General features: G+C 39.7%; 1 protein-coding gene across 1 annotated transcript in view; it reads left to right on the forward strand.

The window, feature by feature from the left end:
• The first annotated feature begins 240 nt into the window (after window positions 1–240).
• The window catches only part of TMEM131 (transmembrane protein 131), a 94,016-nt gene continuing 75,033 nt past the window's right edge, over window positions 241–19,223 (forward strand). Inside the window, exon 1 of the mRNA XM_030234209.2 lies at window positions 241–739. Within this exon, the coding sequence (XP_030090069.2) occupies window positions 361–739 (379 nt within the window). The 5' untranslated portion in view covers window positions 241–360. The remainder of the gene's footprint in view (window positions 740–19,223) is intronic.

The following is a 19,223-nucleotide window of genomic DNA, read 5'->3' on the forward strand; positions in this document are numbered from 1 at the left end:
AGAAGCGCCCCCGTCTCTCCAGCGAGGCCGCGCGGAGAAGAAGCTGCCCGCTCGCCACCATCTTGGAGGCGGCTGGGATAAGCGCCGACGGTCTCGGAGGGAAACAACAGCGCCCCCCGGCCCGCGCGGAGACCGGCGGGAGAGAGCGCAACAGAGGCGGGGTGACCCCACCGCGAATAGCCGGCGCATACAGCAGATTAAAATCGCATTTGAAAAAACTAAAAAAAAAAAAAAACAAAAAAAAACCCCTAGAAATAAATAACAATAATAATAAAAACTATTAAACCAAACCGACCTAGTCGGCAACCCTGCGGCCAGAGCAGGCGGGGCCAGCGGAAAGACGCCCTGCCCGCACTTAAAATGGCACCTGTTCTCCGCCCTCGCCCGGTAGGGGCGTGGCCTCGCCAGGGGGCGTGGCGGCCCGTGACACGCGCGTCAGGAGCCGCAGCGCGCGCTCGCGGGGGTGTCCGCCCCGCCCCTCCCCGAGCTCCTCCGCGCGCGCGCGCCGCGGCCCGGCCGGAGACAGACGCGGACACTCGGCGGACCCGCGGCGGCGGCGGCAGCAGCAGCGCGATGACGGCGGCTCCCGGCTGCCCCCGCTGCTCCCCCCGCTGCCCCCGCTGCTCCCCAGGCAGCTGCCCCTTCCCCCGCGCCGGCGGCTGGGCAGCCGCCTGGCGGGGCGCGGCGCTGCGCTTCGCGCTGGCGCTGCTCCTCCACACGGCCCGGGCCGAGAAGGAAGGTGAGACCCAGATTTCCCTTCCCTTTCTTGTTCTCCTTCCCCCCGCTCCTCCTCTTCTTCCTCCGGTGGCGGTGGGGCCGTTGGCGGCCGCGGCCCGCGCCCGCTCCTCGGCAGCGGGGTGGGGGGGCGGCTGAGGAGGAGCCCTGGGGTCGCCGTCCCTTGTCCTGCATCCCGCCGGCTCTGCTGTCCCGCCGGCTCTGCTATCCCGCCGGCTCCCGCATCCCGCCGCTCCCGCTGCCCTGGGTGTACGGGGAGTCGCGGCGCTGCCTCCCCCGCCCCGCCGCCGCGGCTGCCGGCGTGCGGGTGTGTGTCTGTGTCCGTGTGTGTCTGTGTCCGTGTGTCGCTGACGTTTCGCGGGGGTTTCTCCTCCCTGACAGTGGCGGGGACAGGGATGGAGCTGGAGCTGTCCTTTATATAGGGGAAAGGGAAATAAATAAATAAATAAAATAGAAGGCTTGCTTGCGTTGAGCTGGTTTCCCTGCGGCAAGCTTCCAGTCGGAGACGAAGCCAAGCCAAACAGACTGGCGAAGCTGCATGAGAAAGGGCAGAAATGCACGCTTTTGCAAGGATTGGATTTTATCCCTCACCAGGTGACAGTGGGACACCCCTTTTCCTCCACAAACTTTTGACAGGTTTACGGAGCCTTTGCAGAGTCGATGGCGTTTTCTCCAAACTTTTTAAAGTCCCTGTCTGACTTTCCCTAACTCGTAGTGTCTGTGATTTTGGCGTGAAGTCTTTTCATTGCGGTTTAGCAAGGAAGAAAAGCCCCGAGCGAAACACCTAAGCATAATCTGTAGCATTGCTGAGAACAGCTTTCAAGCATTTCCGAGGTGCAGACTCGTAGTCTGCTTGAAATCATGGCTGTGTGGCAGCATGAAAAAGCAGCAGGTAGATGTAATGTATTACTCAAGTAGGTTAAACAGATTTACTTTGGCTGGACAGGAGAATTTGCTTTTCAGGCAAGTTGCTGTACCAGAGGAGGGAGGAGATTGAGGTCTGACAGGAAGAAAGGGAGTAAGAATAAAAAGGGTATAGAATAGGAGCTTAGCAAGGAGGGTCTAGTCGTATGCCTAGACTAGACTTGAGGGAAGAAATACATCCTAATAAGGCTTGTATAAAAAAAAAAAAAAAAATAGATGTACCTTTCTAAAGAAGGGCTCAATTCCAGTAATTTCCTAGTAGCTTCTTTTTACAAATATAGGGATGTTGATATTAAGGTGATTAAAAACCCAAATCAGTTGTTACACAGCCACTCTTGTTCACTTGACTTTGTCTACAGGAAATGTAAACATTCAGAAAACAGAGTGAGTATGATCCCATATCCGTAGAGAGATTAGAATGTAAAAGTTTGTCAGAGTGGCCTGTAGTGTCTTGAGGTACTAAAAGAGTTCAAATGCTTGAGAAATTTCTGGTTTTAACTCTTATTGTGATTGCATTCCTTCACAGGTAATAAGGTATATGTATTTATAAGCTCTGTCAGTGATGTCATATACTGGTATGGTGGAATTGATTCATACTCTAAAAGTTGTGACAGCTGGGGCCGTGATCTGGTTGGTTCATTTGTGAGGAAGATATTGGGTTTTTTTTCACTATGGGCTTTCTTGCCATTCCTAAATAAACAAGGGCAGTTTTAGATTCATAGTTTGAACAAATACGAAGCCCCTCAAGACAATTGGATAGTTGTACTCATAACGTTTACTTCTGTTTATACAGTCTGTTACTTAAAACTTATCCCAGCAACACATCTGTCGTTTTCAAAACGTGAATTTGTTTCTCAACTAGAACATGGATTTCTTTTAGTCTTCAGATTTCTGACATTTGCTTTTCCTGCCAAGCGTTCTGCTGCTTGGGGTAGTCTATGAGTGGTACATCTAAGGTCATCAAATAAGTGTTTCTTTGGTGTTTGTTTGGTTTTTTTTCTGTTATTCATCTTTTATGAACTCCTGAGCAGAATTCACTGGCAATCTGCATTTGTGGATCACATGTTGCAAAGTGTTGTCTTGCTTCCATTTGCTGAGTGCAAGGACTCTTTAAACCCTGGATTTTAAAAAAGCAAAACAAAACATAAACATAACAATAGTTTTAAAGCAAGACAAAGATTAAAGGGACTTGTGAGATCTAGTCCCACTGATCTTAAGCTACAATGTAGGTGCCAGTCTGCAAGAGATAGTGACTGAACACAGGCGAGGAAGGCCCACTTTGGACACTGGGCCTTAAGACCAAGGTGGCAGCACAAAATGAAACAGTAGTTGAGAAGAAAGGAGGGGATGGTGTTCAGGCTCTGTCCTTAAGTGCCTTAGTTTTTTACCAGATTGCGTCAAGTTAAACGTAGTAAGACAGTTTAAAAATAATAGTCAGGAAGTAGGGAAGTAGCTAGGAATATCCTTTCCATCTCCCAAATGTGGGCATACATTTTTCACTAGAGTTGCAGGAAGGAAGCTGTGGAGAGGGATTAGGGCTGAGGTTGTGCATTGTTGTTGCTGAATGCTGCCAAGTTGAAGGTGGCTATAGTAAGACACGGTGCAGTGTGTACTCCAGAGAAGTTAGTACAGAAAATACTTGACAGAAGCAAGTGCCAAGTGAATGGTGTGAGAAAAATGGATCAGAATATGACAAAAGAAAATGAAAAATGAATGTAGAGGACACTCTTTTCCTCTTACCTTGCATATACATGAGGAGAAATTGGGGGAATGATGGAGCTGATGGAGAGAAAATTATGTTGGCTTCGTGTGGAGAAGAACTAGCAAGCAGTTCTTTATGGATGGAGCTGTCACAGGTAGAAAGAAGATTGATGCTAGAGTATTATAGATAGACATGGCTATTTCTAGTACCCAGTCTTAGTTAAAGAGTTTGAGGGGGGCAAATGTAAATATCTTTGCTTAAAAGTGAGAAGCAAAACTGAAATTGTTTGCATGTTCTAGTTGTAAATCAAAGTCTTGAGGAACTGTGACATTGCTGTACACTCTCTCTGTGCTAGAAAAATAGAACTCCTGGAATTTATCTGGTATCTGAACAGATAGCAGAGTAAACTGTGATTGAACCAGCCAGAGGGCCTTAAACATCAATTTCAGACTAAACACTGATATGTGGCTTTTCTTTTTTTTGTGCCTAGCTGGGTCCTCCTGGGTGCCCATGTATTGCTGATGAGTGAGTAAGACTGAGAAGGTTGTAAAATTTTATGTTTGTTTTTTTTTTTTTTTTCAGTTAGGAAATCTGTGAACCATTGCAAAAGAATGACATGGCAGGAAAAAATTTCAGTCTCAAAGAGCCTCTTGCTATTTAGGAGGGGCAAAAAACAACTTCATAGTTTCTTTGGCAAATATGTATGATTTTCAGGATTTTTGTAAGGCTTATCCTTTCCTGGTGTAACTATCACATTCTGTATTGCCACATAGATTGAGGACAACTATCAGTTTATATTGGTGTGCTTTTTGTTTGGTGTTTTGTTTGTTTTGTTTTGAGATTTGCTTTGTTTTGTGTTTTTTTTTTTTTTTTTTTTTGTTGGGGAGGACACACAACATGCACAGAATAGCCTTCTGGGTTTTAGGTTGCTGGAAGCCGTAATAATGCCTTAACCCCCAGTAAGTTAAGTGTTTTGAAGACAAATGTCTGACATAAGGATGCTTTTTTACCTGAACTGCTCTGTGTTGGTTCCCTTATTTATATACATTTATATATTTTTAGAAAATCTTCACTATATGTAACTCATTTTTTTTAAAAATCCCATTTTATTTGGCCAGCTGACAGAAAGCCTGTTGAGACTACTTTGATAGTTTCATCTGCTCACAACATAGGTGCAGGTACAGCAAGGTTGCTACTTAGGCTATGTTCAATCACTGACTGTAATTTTTGGAGTTGCATCATAGTGCTGGATCTGGGGAAAAAGCATCTATTTAAACATCTACATTATGAAACCAGATAGACCAGTGAAAATAGCTCTGTTTTTTCTTAATGCTTGATGTATTCTCTTTTAGCTTCCTAGAAACCAAGTTAGTTACTGAGTGTAAGTGGGATATTGTCATCAGAGCAGTGCACTGATATGTAGGAATTCTGGTTCTATTTTTGTCCTTCTTTCTAATATCAAACAAATAACTTTTGCTTTTTGTTTTTTACTGATATCTAAAATAGCAAACCAGGATGTTTCATAGGAGTATCAAAACTAGATTAATATTTGAAGATGATTGAGAGAAAGCTTATATGTTTAATATTATAAAATGTCTCTTCACATATACTGCCTGTTTGTCATATCCTGCTGTCAGAACTAATCTACAGCATGCCAGCTTTTACTTTTATGCTGGTGTTTTGACCCTGGCTTAAATCAAAATTTGATTCAGAAAGAATGACCTCAATCAAACTGAAAACATTCCAGCAGTTGAAGTAGCACATTAGAATCATGAAGAATGTGAGGAAAACAAAGTGGATAAAAATTGACCATGCTATCTCACTGTGGTTTTGAAACTTAGGTGTGGGACAGCTGATTAGGCGTGCACTGTGTCTGTGGACTTGTGAATGAAAAATATTGCCCATGCGCTTGGATTGAATGTGCTTACTTGCTTGTGAAATCTTTGGACTAAAATTAAAGGAAAATTTTACTGCAGTGGGCAGGAAGGCGAGACCCCATATTCTCTATGACCTTCAATGTAATCTCCAAGTGGGTGCTATTCCCTCTGTGCACCTCTTTCTCCCTCGCTGGTGTTCAGTTATATTGCATGTGTGAAGCAGACTGGAGTCCTCTCACCTGCAGAGGTCCATTGAAGGATGGTGTGCTCAGTTCAGGGCCTTGGATTGTCATCTCTTGAAGGAACTTGCTATGTATTTGTGCAGTGCATAATATGATGAAATTCCACCAGAGTGTGCAGAAGTCAATAGGCTTTGCATTATTTAAAGCTTTCAGTTGTGATTTTTTTTTTTGTGAATGATTGCAATATGGATTGCTCTGAGTCATTTGGATGTATTTGTGCATTTTAAAATTTTCAGCTGTTTGCTCGGACATTTGCTGTGAGTCACTTTATTTCAAAGCCTACCCAGTTTTATGCTGCTTAAAGTGATATGTGTTATGGTTCCACAATATGATTTACTGAGTCTCTAAGTTCAAATAATCTTTTCAAACAGTAAACTTGGTAAATGACCTGGGAGTCTGACAGTGAATGGTGGATGCTGTGGTTCATGCATAACAAGCAGTAAAAGTTATGTGACTGAAGCAGAGGGTAGAACCAGTTTGGTTTGTTCCTGTGTTTGTGGGTTCAGCAAGAATAGGAGGCTATAATGATCTCTTTTATTTCTCTTGCTTGTACCTTCTGTCCAGTGTAGCACCCCTGACTTTGTCAGTCTACAGCATGAACTTACCTGGGTACAACAGGCACTCAAGAAAATGCCTTTCCCCCCCGCCCCCACCTCTAAAAGACAGCAGTTGAATTAAATTTCTAGTCTTCATAGTAATAAGTGCCGGTACTTGGAACTGGACTGAGTAATACCTTGAGCAGCCTCCTCTAACTAGATGTTCTCTGATCAGGTGACTGGGGTGGAGCCTCTGGGGTCACATCCAGCCTGCATTATCCTGCAGTTCCAAAAGTTGGGTACAGTTGGTCCTTACAATGGAAGCAGCTAATTTGATCCATTCACACTGTGGGAGTTAGCAAACCTTAGTTTGAACTAAAGTTATTTTTAAAATAATTCCTGTTTTTCAAAAAATTTATGTTAGTATTTCAGCATTTTGATTATTTATACCAAGACAGAGGATGCAGAATTTCTTCTTGCATAGGGAGAAACCAAGGGAACCAGTGACCATTAGAACTAAATACTTCCAGTTTATCTTTCTAGTCATGAATACAAGCAAAGAATAAACTTGTGTCAGGTACAGATTTGTTATAGGCAGCTGTTAAAATTTTAATGGGATGCAAGATTGTTGTGTATTTCTGTTTTCTCAACTATCCTTATAGAATAGTTAGTGATTTACTGACTGCAGCAAAGATATAGTGCAGCATTTGCATTTAACATTTTTGAAATATAATATAAACATTTTCTCATAAGCAGCCTTGGATAACTTTTGCTTTGGAATATTAAAGGGATTAAACCAGGATCATGTCTGTCTCTCTCTCTCTTAGAAAACCTTGGAATGTAATGGGGAAATAGCAGAGAGCTAAAGGATTGCCATATAGTTCCAATCCCTAAAAAGGAGGAAAAAATTTAGGTGTTTCAGTAGTTTGAGATTTTCCTGCTACAGTTACCAGATTAATCTTCTCACTAAGACTATCATAGATGCATTTTTAATACCTCTTCTCCAACTGCCTGGCAGAGTTTGCAGCAGAGAACCATCTGAGAACAGGAGTTCTGCTGTCCTTATCAAACCGGTTTTAGAGATATCCGAGTGAAATTTAGTGGAAGGAACTGTACAGGAAATGAAACTACAGCTCCTTCTGTCTGTGTACTCTATGAAGCTACAAAATGTTATGTAATAGAGCTGTTTGGCTGACTAATGCAACACGCTTAGTTTTTTTAAGTCATTTTATAAATGGATCCATTACGTGTTCTTCATGAAGCAGTTTGTCTTCACAATGTCTTAAGCGTTATCTGAGGGGTTTTTTTCAGTTGAACACCTAGATCTATGCTGGACTGTATGGATTCAATGTAAAAGGATGTACCTGGACTTTCTAAAGTTACTTAAACTAGAAAAATCCCAGACAACCCTTGGTTATAGGCTTAGGTTTTTTAAAGTTGTTTAAATGAGAAAGCACAGCTACTATGATGTTAAACAGATTAAATCACCATTTGAAGGAGTGATGATAGCAGACAAAGTTTTAAACAAGCATGGTACCAGTTTAAGTAGTTCACAACATTTCCTAATAGGTGTCATAATATGTCAAATGAATTTCAAGACTGGTTATCTGAAGCTTGTAAATAAATAGGAAATCATCTAAAAACACAGAAGAAGTTTAAGTGAATCAGTGATTTGCACCAAAATATTGTACAAATATTTACAGGTGGATTTTGTATATAGTGATAAAAACTATCTGGGAAACTAGATAAACTACAAGGTGTATGATTGTGGTTTATTTCCAGCAGTGGTTCATGCTCTTCCTCAGAGGCTGGCTACAAGGAGCTGTTCCTGGCTCTATTCTGGGACCTGTCCTGCTTTAGATCTTTGTCACTGATCTGGAGTTGGAATGTACCAATACTCAAGGACAAGTCTGCATTTTGGAGAGACCTAAGCAAGACAGAACAATGAGCTGACAGGACTTTCATGAAATCCAAAAAGGACAAATGGAAAGCCCTTTATATGGGACAGAATAACCACCTGCAGGGAATACAACCTGTAAATGCTGTTAATGAGTCAGCAATGTACCCTAGCAACATATAGGAGTGTAGCCACTGGGCTGAACAACGTGATTATTCCTGTTTAGTCAGCACTTAATAGAACACACCTAAACCACTGTGTCTGGTTTTGTTCTCTGCCATCCCACTGGAAGTCTCCTAGGATGGTCAATATGTGCATGACCTATGGATGGGGGCTGAGAGATCTTGAGGCAGTATGCCAAAATTAAAGTAGTTTGTGGAGCAAAATGGAGCCTGACTCCTCACAGAGGTTCATGGCTGGAGCCTGAGACAGTGGCCATAAAGTTAAACAGGAAAGTTTGTTTTGTGCCCGGAGATGCTGCTCTCTGATGATCTAAGAGAGTTGCTTGGGCATTATAAAATAGCATTGGAAATTCTGTTTATTAAAGTTAACCATATAAAGAGAGAGTAGTACAGATAATCTTAAATCTCTTTTGATTCTGAGAACCCTGAATTGTGCAGCACCAAACAGACCTTTGAAGGGTCCATGTGCAACACACTGTGCAGACCCCATCCATAGAAAGGTGACCGTATTTTGCTCTTTTGCTGGATTTCCTTGCAAGAAGACAGCTCTCTTCATAATTTTTCCTGTCAGGTAGAAAGGATGTTCACATGAGAACTTCCCTCTGCACTTTCAGATAAAGCAAGGCCACCCAGGTGGCATAATCGCTGGTGGTGTTGATTGCAGCCTCTCTGTTTCAGAGGGCTGTCTGGGCTCCCCCTGCAGCCACGAAGTACGTGCAGCACGGGCCTGTCGGCCAGCCCAGACATGCAGCCCAGCACGGGCGTGGGTCTGCTCGGCTTGGCTCCTGCTTGGATCACTGACTCCCATCTGTCACGGGCTTCCGGTCAGCATGGCTATCATCATCTGCCTTGACATGATGAGTCTGTATTTCACCATGAGGCTGCTCAGGCATTGAAGCAGGTTCTCTAGGGAGCTTATGGAATCTCTGCCTTTGGAGGTTTTTAAGGCCAAGCTAAATGACAGTCTAAAGCAGCATCATCCAAATTCAGCATTCACTGTACTTCTGCAGAAGGTTGAGCTGGATGACAGTCTTAATGTCCATTCCACCCTCAGTTTCCCTGCCTCAGTATTTTGTGTCTCCCCTATGATCTTAAAACTTAGTTGGAGCTTGCAATACTTTTGTTGCAGCTGATGGGAATATCTGTAAGACAGAAGTCTGAGTTTTCATGTAACTCTGTGGTGCAGTCAGTGCTGAGGTAATAGTAAAACAGATACAATTTTGGTAGAAGCAGAGTTGTAATTGTATCAGGAAGCGTGGTGGGTTGCCGCATCACTAAAAAAGGGTGATCATAGATCAAAACAAGACTGTTCCTTATTTCTGTAATTGTGGATCACGTGTACTTTTTTGTCCCCATGTTTTTGTTCTTTCTCTGGAAAAATTTGTTTCAAAAGGAGTATTTGTGTCCCATCTTTCATGTGAAGCATAATGCAGCTATTAGTTTTTGCCTTTGGCAGCTGCTGGCAATATAGCAATACATTCCATTGTGGTTTACATGTTAATATACAAGATATATTAAAATTTAATCTGTGTGGCTAATATGTCTGAGGAAATACTGAGAGGTTTGGATAGTTAATGTTGTGAAGTTTTTGACTATTCCTTTCTTGCAGCGGAGGACATGGAGTACTTGGTCCTTACTAGAAACCATTTCCTTCTTGTTTGTTTGCTTTGGTATTCTGAACCTGTGTGTAACTTCAGTCTTTGGAGCTAGCAACAGGCAGTTTAGAGGTACCAGAAATTACCATTATTTAGTGTGTACTAGGAAGCACTGAGGTTACTCTTTCTCTCTGAGTTGTCTCTCCTAAGAAGATGAGGAAGGTGTGTGTGTGTAACTTTTATATTATGATACAGCTACTTTTATATTATCATATAATATATGATAATATAAAAGTTATATAAAATAGAAGTATATATTATACTTGCCAGTTGCCTTTTGTGTAGCTTAGCTAGGTCATGATGTGCCCATATCCCTTTGGCTGACCTGTATCATCCAAAATATTCAAAAGATTAATAAATTCCTTGTTTTGGGAGAAATGTCCCAAACATCTGATGTTGAAGGAGAGATGGCTATCATTGACAGAGTCTGAATCTTCACAGGTGAAGTCACTCTGCCAATCAGTACTACTGAATATCATTATCTGATGGAGAAGATATTGAAATGAACTTCCAGTTCATCAGGGGAAATTTGATCAGAGTTTTAGTACTTGATGAGTGCTGTGAATTCTTCCTTTGATTAAATGAGATTTCTCTCGGGAAAAAGACTAGACTAAGGATCTCAGATATTGAATAACACATTTATTTATTTAGCATTATATAATTAATTATCCTTTAAAAAATTTGTGAAAAAATCCCTCTAATGTTGAATTTAGCAAAGGTGTCCTGCTTAGGTTGAGACTGAGTACTAGGCATATCAAAGTAGAAATGAGAACTATTTTTGAGTGATGAAGGCTTGTCTTAGGGGGCAGCTTAGTGATGAGTGAATTAAGTGTCTCTCCATAACGTATTCTGTCACTAAGCCTAAGGGTTTGGAATTATTGGGTGAAATGATGATCTGTGTTGCACCGGGTGTCAACTTAGACCATCACAGCTGTTTGTAAAAGTCTGACCAGAAGAGATTGTTTATTTGCTTCTGAGGGGTAACTGCTTCCAGGATATTGTAGGTAGCTAAATTGTATTTCCACAAGCATTTAATTTCCCTATGCCTACTTGCACCTTTAATTTCTTATTAATGTTTTTGGAGTGTTCCCCCCAAACTGAAATTTACCTGTTTTGTTTAATTGTTTTTGCTCTGTGTTTTTTATCTTCTTTCAAAACTTTCAGTTGTTCTTCTCCACTCTTTTCTCCTCTGGTTTTATCAGACCTTGCAGCCAGCTTTTTCCTGCTGGTGGTCTGTGTTCCCTCATGGCAAGCCAACAGACTGCTGTGCTCAGCAATCAATAAGTAGTGTTACTGCCACGTCATTAACACAACGGCTTTAGCGTCAGACCTTTTCTACCTTTTCCTGGCCTTTGATTGTTGTATTTATGAACTTTATACAATAGCTGAACCAGCATTATCTTGCCACTCTTTTTCGCTTGTCATTTAGGCTCACTAGCTGTTTCCAGTGGACACTCGAGTGTTGCCGAGTGAGCGTAGGAGGGGCGGAGATCTATGCTCCTCCCTGCCAATGATACTTCTCTCCAGTAACTTGGTATTAACCAAGTCGCAACTGTTACACAGCAAAATCTAAACAATTGTGTTGTTCGCGTACCCTTGTTGCTCTAAAAATTCATGCAGTTCCACCTTGGTTACTGACCAAGAAAAAAAACAAGGCAAGATCAGGGCAGGGAAGAGATCAGGACTCTCACTTAGGAGATTGCTGTTTCTGTGCCATAAGATGAGTGATAGAAAGCATTCTCTGTAGTAGCTAGCAAGATAGGAGTAAGGATGGAAAACTGAGTAGTGTCCACAGAGCATAAGCTCTAGCTCTTACCTGATTGCATTCACCTTGCCAGCAAGACATTTAGATGTCAGGAGGTATCTGCCTGGCTCTGTCACCTTCCTGTTCTGTGGAGGGTTTTTTGAAAACGCTAAGAATTGCATCTTCCTTCCTATTTTCTGTGATGTGGAGAACAATGCTTGATCTTGGTTGGTGTTTATTAAGGTCATTATCATCCTGGATGTACCTTTTAGGTGGGTCTTTCCACTGTGTTGATACAACCCTTATTTTTTGGAGTAGGTGGGGGGTTTGTTCACTGGTTCATTTCATAGGGGTATAAGTTTGGAAGACCATGTTAATGGTAATAGCTGAAATTATTGGCAATTAATGCTTTGTTCTCCTGAGGCTCCAGAAGCCATGAACTGACTGCTGTTTCTGGCAAACTACATATTGAACGTTGCTATATGCCATAAAGGTTTCTATATGCTAAAAAGATTAAAATTCCATTAAGTGCATGTTATCTTTTTGCACATCAGTGCTACATGAGCAGTAAAACTGCCACAGTGAAAAGTTTCTAAAACATGAGAAATTGAGATAAATCCTTAAGAGTAGTTTAGAGGGACTGTTGTTTTCCCCCCTCTCATTGCAGGACTACTTAACTTGTTTTTGAGGGTAGTTCCAAATAATTTTATGTCTGTACACATTCAATAACAATACATGTATAGGAGTATAATTTAATTTACATATTGAAATTTTTAAATGGCCATCATTAGAAAGAATGGAAAGCCACATTTGGTATGGCTCAAAGCAAAAAAAAAAAAAAAGAATGCTATTTGGAGATGTTTGTTTTCCTTCTAGCTCCCTTTTAATTTTTTTACTTTCTTTAAATGATTTCTGAGAAGTTTCCCTGACTGTCAGGATTATTGTTCTATTTGGCTTAAAAATAGCATGCATGAAAGTTTTTCTCCTGCTTAGAGAATTATTTCTCCCTTTTATTTAATTTAAAAAGAAATTATTTTAAAGTAAGTTTTCTCATCCATACCCTTATGAATGGAGTTGGGTATTATTTCTTGAGAAGCATTTTGAAACCAGGAAATAAATATCTTTGGAGGAGCTAATGAAATTTTTGAAAAGTTTAAAAGTAAAGCATCAACTTAGAGCATCTGGCGGCTTTCAAAGTAGTATTTTGGTGTTTTCTTCCAGTGAAGTTTTATGGCCTTTATTGCTACCACCTGAAATCTGCCATTTTGGCCAATAGCAGATAGTATTTTACACTCATTTAAAAAAACTAGATGAAAATAAAAATTGCTTTAGTCAAAGTGGATGAAAATGCACATTTCTGTAAGGGAGAAATACAGGCTGAATACAGAATAAACATCTGAGAATAAAGGTGTATGAATAAAATGTAATTTTTTGTGTATCAATCTGAAATCATCTAATTTAATTTTGTTAGGAATATAAATAAAAGCAGATTTTTAGGTGGTGTACATGTTACTTTCAGTGAGCTTTTCTGTTTCTATGTATGCTTGTATAGTTTTTTGCAAGGATATATCTATCACAGAACACATCTAAGCAGTGTTAGCTGTAAAAGAACTCTTGATGCAGTTGCACTGTCTTCTGAAGCGTGGAACACATGTTGTGAGCCAGATGTGTGAGCAGTGGCTTCAGGGTGGAGACACACTTCCTTTCTCGGTCTAAGCAGTAGCTTCATTGTCTGTCTGGAGCCTGTGTTCTGAATGAGAATCATGCTGCCACTTTCTGTTGCGTGGCTAGCTTTAAGAACTGAATTGGTGACTGAATTCCTAAAAATCTGCATTAGTCTTAACTAAGGGAAAAAGAGATGAGTGACTGAGTACAATGTGACAACTCTTCTTACTAGGGAAGGGCCTTGCCTAGCAAAGAAGCTTGTCTCTTATCTGAAGGCACAAATGACACAAAAGTAAGTTAGTGAAAGATTACATGCAGACTTACTTGGCTGTCAGTGATATGCTCAATTTGTGCTGTTGTGTGCAGTAAAGTAGAAATCATTTGACTTTCCCCCGCCCACTGTGAAACAGTGAGTAGTGTGCTCAGGTATTGCAAGTGATCTACTGTCTCTGTTTAGCTTGTAGTAATTTGGGCATAGATTGGTGCATATGAACTTACTTGAGTATCTATTGTGTAAAGTCAGATTTTTTTTTCTTTTTTAATGAGGAGTATAAAATGAGTTTGGATGAAGATTCTGAGATTCTGTATTTTTGTTATTTAGCTTAATGTATTGCTTTCTCATTTCACAGTATGATTAAAGTGCATTATCCAGGGATGGTTCTATTTAAAATCTAATATATAAACAGAAAATACAAATTTGGCCAGTTGGCTTTTTGAGGGATGGTCATTAGAGGTTTTAATAATGAAGAAAGAATAAATATGTTTCTGTGTAAAAAGACTTTGACGTGTGATGTTTGTACATGTGATCTCTACTGTGTTGTGTGTATTTTCTTTGTCATGATGGCTCTTCCTGAGGTCTGCTGTAAAAATTTATTTATTTCCTTATGTTATGGAGTACTGGAAAATAAGCAAGTAAATTGCCTAGGTAAGTGCAAGAGGATTTAGCTGGAAAGCAAGCCTGCTGGCTGGTGATTCTCACTCGCCTGACATTCAATGTCTCAAGAGAGAATGACCTTTTACATTTCCAGTGAACAGTCACCTGTTGGGATGTAGGCAGAAATCCAGGCTGATAGCTACACTGACTTGTCTGTCTTGGAGAACAGGTCTTTTTTAAAGAGATTTGGAGTGTTGGACACTGAACTGGGACGTATTTCTTGAGGCTCACCAGACTTCTGTAGTCCTGAAGCTGATTAAAATGGTCACTTGCATTACAGTGTAATACTGTTTTCCCTTATGTGTATGATATTTTATTTTTTACAATCGAATTTTCCATCCATAATAATTTTATTTTTTCATTCTGTATCCACCTACCTGTATTCCCTCCATGCTGCTCAGTTTTCCACAATTTCAATCATCCTGAAAAGTGGATGATTTTTCAATCATCCACTTTTCAGGATGATTGAAATTGTGTGACTGTGCATAAGCAGTTAATGCATAGTCAGAGCTTTAAAAATAACTTGTCCAAGTTTAGTTCTGCACTTTAAACAATAGTGATACAAATGTAGCAATTACAATTGCATAGACAGAAGTGAATGGCATTTAGCACATTGTAATTGGCTCATGTGGTTATAGCTGCCTTAAAGTGAGCTTAGTCATTAAGACAAAGGGTTAGAAACTGGACTTTAAAAAAAAGAACCTTAATGTAAATTAGAAATTATTTAAATAATTGACCTTTCCCTATTTTGGCAAGATAGAACACTATTTTTAGAATTGGGAGAAAGTTCATGGACTAGATGATACAGGTTTGTATAAATCCAGCTTATAAGAAAGAAAACTGGTTTAGACAAGACTTAGGAAACAAAACAGTTCTTGCAAGCAATGTAAGGGAATATATAAAGATCATTAACATAAAAATAAATCAATGCAATGCTATTGAGCAGCCGTTCCAGAGCTGTGTTATATTTCAGAATAGTGTTTTTATAAGTATGTATGCCAAAATGTACTTCCCTATTAAAATGAAAAAATTAACAGTGGCTAAAGGAAAGATAAGTGTGCAAAGGCACCTTAAAAATCGGATCTCAGTCAGAGTAGGCGTCATATACTGAGAGCCACAGAGATTTTTTTGTTGTTATGCACCAAGAGCCTTGGCATATTCACTGCTCACATTACATGCAAATTTATTCTGTTTTGTGTAATTCAGTCACAGCTAAAGGCTGGTGTTGGCTAAAGTGATTTTGATATTAAGTTCCTGTTTGCTTTGGAGATGTGTAGAATTTTAGATTTTTCTTGGTTTTTGATGGTTTATAGGTCTGTAGTTTTCTTGTTTTAGGCCCAAATATGAAAGGCTTGGATAAGAGACAATCAAAATAGGGATGTGTTTGAGCAAGATTTCTCTATTGGGTGTATACACTTTAGAAAAGATGCTGCTTAAGTTAATTCAGCTACTGTTGGTTTAGTTTTCTATCAAGCACTGTGATGTTGTTGGAAAGGGCAGGGGAAAGCATTTAGGAATCTTCTGGTAATAATGACTAGATAGTGCTTTCACTGTTCCAGAAAGCTGTGGTTTGGGGACTGGGGGCTATGGTGTGGTGGTGGATTTTCTTTAGCCATTTTTTAAAGAGTTTGGAATGCTTGGAAAGTGCTGTCAGTAGCACAAGCTGTTCTGGAGCAAGTGGAAAGCCTAGGTTCATGGTCTTTTTCTGATATCTTTTATGGGCTTTTCATAGTAAAGCTGACTTAATCAAAGAAGTTGCATTTTAGAGGTTATAGAATGAAAACAGAAAATGAAATTTAGAGTATTTTTTGTGTAAGCTTCTATGTATTCTGTTAGTAGTGCCGTGCTTTCTGAAAAGAGGAAACCAAGTATACACAAGCTAGAAGCTGAAAGAGTTTGACCCTGAAATCATATAATATCCTAGTAGCAAGAGTGACTGAAATTGTTACAGATTCTCATCAATCTGTTACATTTGCTTTTTGCAGAATGTTTAAAGGAGAGAGGTTTTCTCTTGAGAGGAATTTGTGTATATCTCTCAGAAGAAAGTATTGTGTTCAACATAGGTGAAGAGGAAATGAGACTAAGGTTCTTCTGGCCTTGAAATCTGCGGATATGAATATGTATCCTTTTCCTTCTTTGGTCCGTGAACATTTAAAGTTTGACTAATAGCTATTATAATAAGCCCTCAGTGCTTCAATTGCCTATAGGGTCAGGAAGAAATTATTTTCCTAATGTGTAATTTGGCTTCTTGGCTGCTGATTTGTGCAGTGGCAGATCACGCTGTGACAGCTGAAATGCTTCCTACCCCAAATATTATGTTGTGCCCCTCTTGTAGCAGTCGCCAGTCATGTGGCAGGGATGACTGAAATGGCACAGGCAAGAGTTGTTAATTTGCTGCATTTTACTATTCCAGAGTATTAAAGTATTGGCTACAGTATTAGGCTGGTAATGGACCATGATGGTATCAGTTTAAGTTTGGGAAGAAGTTTTCCCAGGGGAAATTGTTAGGGACTTAGCAGAAAACAGTCATCTTCCTCTCTAGCGTGGGGAATGGTTCACCTAATGAAGCATGCCAAAGTGATCTCTTGCTTAATTACTTACAGTGACTTTGCACATTAGTAATAACCTATTGTCTATTGGTGACATACGTATTTTGTGTAAAAGGACAGTAAAAACTGGTTTTGGGCTTGCATTACAAAGTTTGTGAACTTGCTTAGGTCAGCTAGCACAAGTGCAAAAGATGAGCAACTGCTTCTAATTCTGGAACAGGCAAAAAAGGACCCACAAGGGCACTGTCAGCATTTCACTTTGAAGAAAACTTTGTCCTTTCTGTGGTCCATGTTGGATGGTTTCAGAGCTGCTCTTAGAGGGATTCAGGTGACTCTTTATGACTCGTCAGTGGAGGTTTTTTAAAATGTAATTAGTTTTTGCCTCATTTGAATGAGGTGGCTTGTTGTTTCATCCTGAATTGAGAGTTTGAGAAGCCAGTTGCAAAAACAGGCTTTCATCTCATGAAGGTATATGTATTTACTTGCCAGTTCCTTGCTTTGATGAAATTACCAATAAAGAGAAACACAGGCTTGAAAGTTAGTCTAAACCAAAATGAAAGGTATAACCACAGCAACTTCATCATAGCCTTAGTTGAGATGTGTCTGCTGTGAAATGGACAGCAGCCAGACTTTGCAGTCCATCTGACTTCACCTGGCACTGTCATCTGCTCTCTGAAAACATTTCTTAAATGATACAGTGATAAATAGCACTTCTATTTAACAGTATTATCCACTCAAAATGTTCTGTAACATCTGTTCCTTTGTTCATAAGTTGTTATAAAAATGAAATAGTTAAAGAGTGGCTGAAAAAGTGTTTGGGGCTTACAGGAGGTGTGTCTGAATTCAAGATGCTTGGGTAGAAAGCTTGGGCTAGTTTCTGGGGGCTTCAGTACATATTATCCTTGTGAAAGAATTGTTGCTGCTTTCTGCTCTTTGTACTGATGGTGCACTGTATTTACATCAGGGAAAAAAGGCCTCAGAAATACTAAGAATTTGTGATTAGATGAAATAGCCTTTTCTGCTTTGCTGGTTGTTAATAGATCATTTATATAAAAAGTTTTTTTCTAATGACTTTTTTTGTTTGTGCCTAATGCCACATTCAAATGCTGTGTATTCTCTGTTTCCAAACTAGAGATCTAGATAGCAATAGAATGCCAAAAGTCCAACTTCAGAGGTGTAATTCCTTTTGATTAATAGGAAGATTTGCTTGTATCTATAATTTTTTAATTGTGATTGCTGAACTTCCAATATATCAAATACATGGGAAAGCATAATTTCATTCTATATTTTTCTCCAAGTTAAAAATTGATAATTTTCCCTCACTTCTAGTTAATCTGTAATTTGGGGTTCTTGTGCAGAGGATAAACATGACACTTCTGTGAAATCATGATTAACTGTCATTCTCTGCAGTTTAATCTTACGTGTCAAAGCTTTGTTTTCTTACATCTTGCACTACAATACACTTAGCCATTTTTTCAGTGATTTTAAATCCAAAATTAAACCATTAAATGAATGTCTTGCATCATATGCATTGCTAGTTAAATTAAGAAGAATTCACTTGTTCTTTGGTGTGACATTAAACTTTAAACTGGCAAACCTATTCCAGTAATTTAAGTTTTAAAAGCCCAAAATTTCATAAACTATAGGACTTGATTTTGTAACAGCTCTTCAAATTCTGTTTTGGTTTGTTTGGTTATTGGGTTTTTTTTGGTTTTTTGTTTTTTGTTTTTTTAAATCTCTTGCCCTATGTTCTGTATAGCTCTTCAGTATAAATGATTGACCAAACTCCTGATTCTTGGATCAAGGATCGATTTTTGTTTGTTTTGAGTAACCTTAAGGTAATAGCAATAGGCACACACAAAAAAAATACTAACCTTTTGCTGACACTACTGACTAGGACTTCTCATGGCACTGTACATATTGCAGTGTCAGTGTAAATATTGCAGGACGTGTTGTTTATGAGCTCCCCCTTTCTCCTCTACGGTAATTCTCAAACTCCACCTGAGCTGAGCTTTCTCAACTTGTGCATGTTAGAGTTGTGTGGTATGATAGCTTGGAAAGTAATTGTATAAAAGTTTGTTGTTTGGGGATCTTTTAAATTTGTTTCAGGGTTTTTGCATACTAAAAGAGACTTTTGGAGATGATAGCATCAATCTTTGTTTTATATTAACTTTTACTTTGGGTCATATGAAAGCAAGGTTTTGGAGCTTGTGCCTTTAAGGTGAAGGTATTGAAATGTGTGGGGAAGTCAGGGATGCAGAATGGGATTTGCAAACAGTGAAATGTTAAGTAGCATAGTGAGTTTTCGGTACTGAGTGAGGTGTCACCAAAGCAGCCAGTGAGGAAATGTTTGGGACAAATATATGTCAAAGCTAGTGTTTTTCCATGTGGTAGGTGCTTTTGCTTCTGTCTACCAAGAGTGCTTTTTGTTTTCTGAAAGTACTGCCATTTTTTTGTTTGTTTAAAGCATCATAGAGTGGCATTGTTGGTGATTTCATAATAGACAAAGCTTCAAAGTGGGAGATAAAGGTCTAAGTCTCCTTTTTCAGACTGGGATTCAAAATCCATCTTCCAGAAGCAC

This window comes from Serinus canaria, chromosome 1 (genome assembly GCF_022539315.1).
Source record: "Serinus canaria isolate serCan28SL12 chromosome 1, serCan2020, whole genome shotgun sequence".
Lineage (NCBI taxonomy): Eukaryota > Metazoa > Chordata > Aves > Passeriformes > Fringillidae > Serinus > Serinus canaria.